The following is a 6,393-nucleotide window of genomic DNA, read 5'->3' as shown; positions in this document are numbered from 1 at the left end:
CCAGACCCCTCGGCTGGGGTTCCTTTTCTAGGCGTCAGTTGAGCCAGACCCCCAGGTCTGCCATGCACTCCTTTTCCCAGCCAGCTCCAACTAACAACCCCTCCACCCCTCCTCTCTCTCAGCCCTCTTCCTGGGCAGGAGGTCAACCGTCTCTTTGTCTCCAACACCTTCAGCTGGCACATCAGTTGCTAGGAGACGGAGTGTCAGGCATTCAGGTGCACTGGCCCTTTGCTCTGCCGCAATCACACACCCTTATTCCACCACCTAGATATTAAGAACTGCAGAGGGGACACTGAGGCACCAACACAGTATTCAGAGAAAACATTAAGAACATTCCTAGTTCGTCACACATACCTCTGGCTGGACCTGTTCCCCTGTGTCTGACCTGTGTTCTGCTCTCCTCCTGGGCTGCACGCAGAGCCTGGCTCCTCTGCTCACTGCTTTGCCATTGGCCCATTGGGAGTGTCACCCAACCACGTATGCCATGGTGAGTGGCCGAGGCCCAGCAGGCACTCACATCACTGCCTACCCTGGGCTGTGAGGAACCGAAGAGCTTCGTGTTCTGGTCACGGCCCACACAGTCAAGTGAGATAAAACCATAAACACACTCTTGTTGGAAGGGCGCAATGACACCTGGCTTTACTGTACAGCTCGCAGAACACTCCCCAGCAGCTCCTGAAAACAGAGAGAGACAAAGCAGGCTGCTCTGTAGGCAGAGGCACAACACCACCCACCTGGTTCTAGGCTGGCTTGCTGCAAACTGACACACAGCATGCAGGCTTCCTTGCAGAGCCCCAGTCTGCCAATAGGCCCAGGAACACCCAGCACAAGCTCTCAGAGCGCTTGCTTGCGATTCTAACCCCATCCTTAGTACACCACACTGCCAAGATGATGGCCCACAGCTGTGCTCAAAGCCATCACCATCTCCTCTTGCCAGAGGCCCACCTGTCAGCATCTCCAGCCTAGGCCATCAAGCTGCCTTCCCCGCTGCCTGCCCCAGTAGCCAGACCTTTCTGTCTGTGGCTGACTTCACAATAGCCCTGCTGCAGGTCATGTGAGGGGTGGGGGAGGCGCCCTGCAGCCCACCACTGGCCTCATGTAGCTTGGCCCAGGCACTACGATGTTCATCTGTGTCAAACACGGAGGTGAGGCCCCTTGCTGGGCGCTGGCTGGGAGAGGGTGTTAGATGTGCTGCAGCCTTCACTGGGAGGCTGGGTGGGGGTGAGGTGAGGGGGCAGGAATCCGGTTAGCTCTACAGGGGGGTAAGCCCGAGTTCTCCGCTGGGGTTCTCTCTTGGGCTTCCAGAGCCCCAAAGGATCCACCTCAGTCTTGCAAGCCTGGGCTGCAGGAGCACTGCAGGGCACTGCTTGTCCTGGGCTAAGAGACAATTCCCAGGTGCCAGCTCAGCAAGAGGGCAGATACAGAGCCGCTGGCTGGGCTGGCGTGGCCACACCATGGGCACTGGGGGATTCCCCACGCTCAGTCTGAGCCCACAGGGGGTTTGGCTGGTGAGGCCTGCACTGGCTAGTGCTGCTGGGCACTGGGAGTCATGCGCTTGCCCCAGCATGTGGATGGGCCTAGTGAGGCGGGGGGCAGCAGCCTGCAGATAGCTCCCACCTGCAGCATCATTTCCCCCAGAGATAGCCCTAAGGCTAGGGTCAGCCCAGCCCTGGGTCAGACACTGCCTCGTCCCTTCCAGAGAACCAGCAGTTTCTGGCTAACACCTGCTGCTCTGTCCTCCTGCTGCTGCACTACCTGAGGAGTAAGGTGGGGCTCCGGAGAACAGGTGAGCACCCGACCTGCCAGGCCTGCGCCGGGACCCCGCCAGAGAGCGAGAGCGGGCTGGCAGCACGGCCAGACCCGCAGACCCAAACTAGTGAGCCAGAGAGCACGGCTCTGGGCCCATGGCACATGCTGGGCAGGACAGGGACAAGAGGGCGCAAGCTGGCGTCGAGCAGCATCCAGCTGCAGCAGGTGGCCCAGGCGGGAGCCCCCAGGAGCCACCAGGGGAGAGCTCTGCACAAGACCCGGGGGGCAGGGCACTGGTAAGCATAGTCATGTCAGATACCAAGGGGTGGGCAGGACACATGCAGCAGAGCATGGGGGAGCCATGCAGCAGAGGCACTCAGCCACTGTGGGGAGAAGGAGAGGAATACCCTGTCGACAACAGCAGAGTCTAATGGGTCCAGAGGGCTGTGGGTGAGGGGGTCAGGCAGCAGCCTACGTGATGCCCTCCCAAGGTGGCACCATCCCCACATCTGAGCGGCCAAGCAGGACGGGGCTGGGCTCCAAGCTGGAGTGGCACAGAGCTAGAGCCAGGGGCATGAAGCACAAAGTCACTGAGGAGGCGGTTTTGATGAGGGGCTCACACGTGCTATGGGACTGTGCAGAGACTGGCTCAGGAGGGGCAGGCCTGGTGGGGCAAAGGCAACAGGACTGACTGCGGGGGTGGGCTAGCAGCAGAGATGTGAGGCCAGGGCTGCAGGTGACGCCGGCAGGCTGGTGCGAGGGGGAGAGCAGCATGGCTGGACACCAGCTGGGAGTGGGAGGCAGGGGAGCATTCTGCAGCATGCAGGGGAAGGGGAGTCTGGCAGGTGAAGTGCCCCAGCGGGCTGCAGGGCAGCCGGGATTCCCAGCCCAGTAACCCGTCTCTGCAGCGCGGTGGGTGCGGGAGCAGGCTCAGCAGAGGGCTTGGCCCTGCCCAGCCTCACAGGACTCTATTTGGAAAGTGAATGCCCCAGCGAGCTCGGCGGCAGGCAGGTCCCGATGTCAGCGCCGTGGGCTGTGCCATAGGGAGGATGGGGGGAGCGCAATTCATTCCCAGGACTTGTGGTGTCTTCCAGAAACCATCGACCTGTGCGACGAACAGGGCACCCTCAAGCTGCTCTTCCTGGTCAAGCTCCCCAGCGACAGCGCCAGCAAGTTCCTTTCGCCCCGAGGGACCTATTACGTGTGCCGGGTGGAGCGTGGAGCCCCAGGTGCCTTCCCAAGGGCACCCTGCAGCCCCCAGCAGCACAGCCCCTCTCCACTGAAGCTCTAGCACCTCAGCTGGCCAGGGAGGGGGTGGGCAGAGGCTGGGGGGGAGACAATTATCCCTTTAAAAGCACCACTATGCAAAGCGAGGCCCAGTCTCTGCCGGGGAGGGCTCCTCATGCCATCTGCCCCACCCCCAAGGGCCCAGAGCAGGAGTCTGATGCCCACAGCCCAGAGGTACTAGCGCTGAGCAGGCTTCATGCCAGCATCCTCCCCAGCCTCACCCCACCCCCATCGGCCCAGGACTTCCTGCCCTGCCCTGCCAGCTCAGCGCCTGGGCAGAGCACAGATGACTCTGCTGCTGCCCTGAGGTGCGAGGGGAGCAGGCAACACCAGCCCTTGGCACCTTCTCCACCCGTGACCTGATGCTGAGGATTCCTTCTTGCAGGGACCAAACAGGAAAACGCCTATCGCGGCTTCACCCCAATCCTCAAGGACCCTGAACCAGAGCTGCTGGGTAGGCGCCGGCTGCTCCCTGCCCCATGCTCAGGGTAGCACACAGAGGCCAAGGCAGGGGAGCTGCAGAAAGGACTTGGCTGCACATCACCCCGGCAGTCGTGAGGTGTGGCAGGATGCAGCCTGGGAGGTGCAGAGCAGGGACAGAGGGAGGTGTAGCACTGGGGCATTATTGGTGAGGATGGCACCTCTTCCTCAGATGCGCTCACATGGTGGCTGCTTCTGGAACAGGGTTCTCAAAGCCCAGATCTCAGGGAAGGAGCCACAGCCGCTACAGGGTCTGGCAGTGCGCAGGGCTCCCCACAGCAGGCAGCTATCGAGGTGTTACTGATGTCAGAGCTGGTCCCTGGTGCCCATTCAGGGCTTTGTCCAGTCCAGGTATAAATGGCCCCTGGCCGGGGCTCCCCCTTTGCCTTGACAGATGTCCCTGCACCAGCATCGGTCTCCACGAGGAAGCATCTCCTGATTTCAAGCCTCTACTTTCCTTGACAACATCATGCCATTGCTTGGGTACAAGACGTGAGCTCCCAGAACTGCCCACCCCAAACACCTGCGGTTTGGGGCCTGCCACTAATTTACAGACTGCTTTTGAGAATCTGCCTCCACCTCACCTGGGCAACCTGCCCTAGCCACAGTCCCGCTAGCCAGTGCTAGCGCTGCAGGGGCCTGGGGAGGAAGGGGTCTCGCCTGGTCAGAGAGGCTAGGTCCCCTGCAGCCGGAGAGATGCCATTCCTTTGAGCCCCGCCAACCTGTCCCCTCTCCGCAGATGCCTTGCACACTCAGTGCGAGTTTCTGGAAAAGAGCCGTCTCAAGCTGCTGAAGGCCCAGGATGGGAAGAAGATCCAGACCATGGAGTCGCTGATTTCCATTGTGCCCTCTCAGACCTCAGTGAGCTCCATGCCCCTGGCCTGCTCTGCTGGCTGCCCACTCCCTGGTTCTGGCAGAGGGGACTTGGCCCTCTCTGCTCTGGTCTCTAGGGAAGTACGTGTGAGGGGAGGAAGCGGCTCAGGGAGTGCCAGAAAGGAGGGAGCGTCCAGAAGCTCAGAGACTCCCAGAGTTAGGGTGGGGACCAAAAGCCAGAGACACTAGCTTCCCTTTTCCCCTCCCATGCTCCCAGCCAGAACTCCTCTAGCCCAAAAGCAGCACCTCAAGCCTGCCCAGTGGGCGCAGGACCCTGCTGGCTCATGCTCTCTTTGAATCCCAGGCTACTGGAAGGGGCAGTGCGGAGCATTCCCTACCCAGCTGCTTCTCTGGGAGGTAGGGGGTTGGGTCAGATTAGGGCTCATGTAGGGTTTGGGGTCCACAGCTCAGTCAGGGGCAGTTCAATCACCCCAGAAACCCTGCAAGCCACACTGGAGAGGTCAGTCACAGGGAGGTTGGACCAGTGTCCTCTTCTGCCGCAGGATACCCCCCGCCCACGTGCTCCAGGCTCCCATCTAGCATCTCTCCCATTCTCCAGGCTGCAGAACATCCTGCGTCTTGCACAGCAGTCAGGGCCTGCAGCCCTGGGGGGCGGGGGTAGCCCCAGCACTGCAGACAACACTACTTCCAAATTCCCTCCCCATAACCCCATCTGCCCTCTCTGTCCAGGGAAAGCTCATGGGGAGGCCTGGTCAGGGGGCAGCTGGAGCTGCCGATGAAGAGGGTGCCCCACGAAAAGCAGGACCATCCCCCAAAATCAAACCAGAGGCCAGCAAGAAGGAGAAACATCGCTGAGGCTGAAATAAAAGCGTGGTGGCACTTTCCTTGCAGAGGCTCTGGGATTCACTGAGATTCAGAGGGGCCCGGGGAATCCGGCTCAGTCCTACCTGGCTGGCCTGCCCCAGGCCCTGGGAATCCAGCCTGGCCCATCAGGCTGCACCCTCCAAGTGCATGCAGGGAGGCCCTCAGGCAGCTCCACGCTGTGCCCTGGGTCCCAGGAGAGCCGCGGCTGAAGGGAGAGGAGCAGCATTTCGCCACTATTTTCTGTCTGGCCCATTTCACATTTTGAGACAATCCCATATTTTTAAGGCTGATGTCACCAGGGAGCCTCCTGATTGGTGGTTCTGCGCAGAGCAGAGGGGCCCGTAGGCAGCAGCTCAGAACCTCCAAAGGAAGCAGCCAGCCTGGGGAGGGGGTCACTGGGCCGGAGGGCCCAGTCCATATCATCTCTTGGACTTTCGGGCCAGAAGGGACCAGCGTGACCATCTAGTCTGACCTGCACATCGCAGGCCACAGACCTCCCCCACCCACTCCCGTAACAGACCCATAACCTCTGGCTGACTTACTGATGTCAGAGTTAAAAGTTACAGACTCTGCCACTTACACCAGTTCAAACAAGCAAGTGGCCCATGCCCCACACTGGAGTGGAAAGTGCAACCCCCCTTCCTCCCTCGAGTCTCTGGGGGGAAATGGTGATCAGCTTGACCCTGGGCATGTGGGTGAGGCCCAGCAGCCAGGAACCTGGGAACAAATTCTCTGTCATAACTCAGAGCCCTCCCCATCGTGTCTTCTGGCCATTAGAAATACTTGATAGCAATCACCGCCGGCCCTGCACATCCAGGCAACCTAGACAGTAGCTTAGGGGGCTGGGATCTGAGGGGCGCCATTTTCTTCGGCAGTGACCGCGGCAGCCGGATCTTTGGCTGCCCTGGTTGCCGCCGGCATTTAGGCGCAGGGAGCTGGACCAGGGGAGCACAGGGAGGGCTGCCTGCAGCAAGTAAGGGTGGGGGGCGCGGCACGCAGGGGAACTCCCTGCCCCAGCTCACCCCTGTCCCGCCTCCTCCCCGAGTACGCCGTGGCCACTTCACCTCTCCCGCCTCCTAAGCTGATTGGCGTCACAAGCCTGGGAGGCAGGAGAAGTGAAGCAGCGACAGCGTGCTCAGGGTGCTCGTGCTCAGACCAAGGGTGAGCTGGAGCGGGGGG

The 6,393-nt window shown here is 61.0% G+C and overlaps 1 protein-coding gene and 1 long non-coding RNA gene across 2 annotated transcripts in view; one reads left to right on the top strand and one right to left on the bottom strand.

Moving 5' to 3' along the window:
- Nucleotides 1-6,393, bottom strand: part of LOC116833383 (uncharacterized) — a 47,441-nt gene that overhangs the window by 20,435 nt on the left and 20,613 nt on the right. The gene's annotated exons all lie outside the window — the stretch shown is intronic.
- Nucleotides 2,645-5,240, top strand: C8HXorf65 (chromosome 8 CXorf65 homolog; the record flags this gene model as incomplete). The annotated part of the gene is made up of 3 exons (XM_032794950.2): nucleotides 2,645-2,978; nucleotides 3,422-3,490; nucleotides 4,256-5,240. Coding segments are annotated over 3 exons (726 nt in total), but the record flags the coding sequence as incomplete, so codon positions are not given.

The sequence above is a fragment of the Chelonoidis abingdonii genome, chromosome 8 (assembly GCF_003597395.2).
Source record: "Chelonoidis abingdonii isolate Lonesome George chromosome 8, CheloAbing_2.0, whole genome shotgun sequence".
Classification (NCBI taxonomy): Eukaryota; Metazoa; Chordata; order Testudines; family Testudinidae; genus Chelonoidis; species Chelonoidis abingdonii.
Note: the sequence above shows the minus strand (reverse complement) of the source record. Positions and strands in the feature narration are given on the sequence as shown.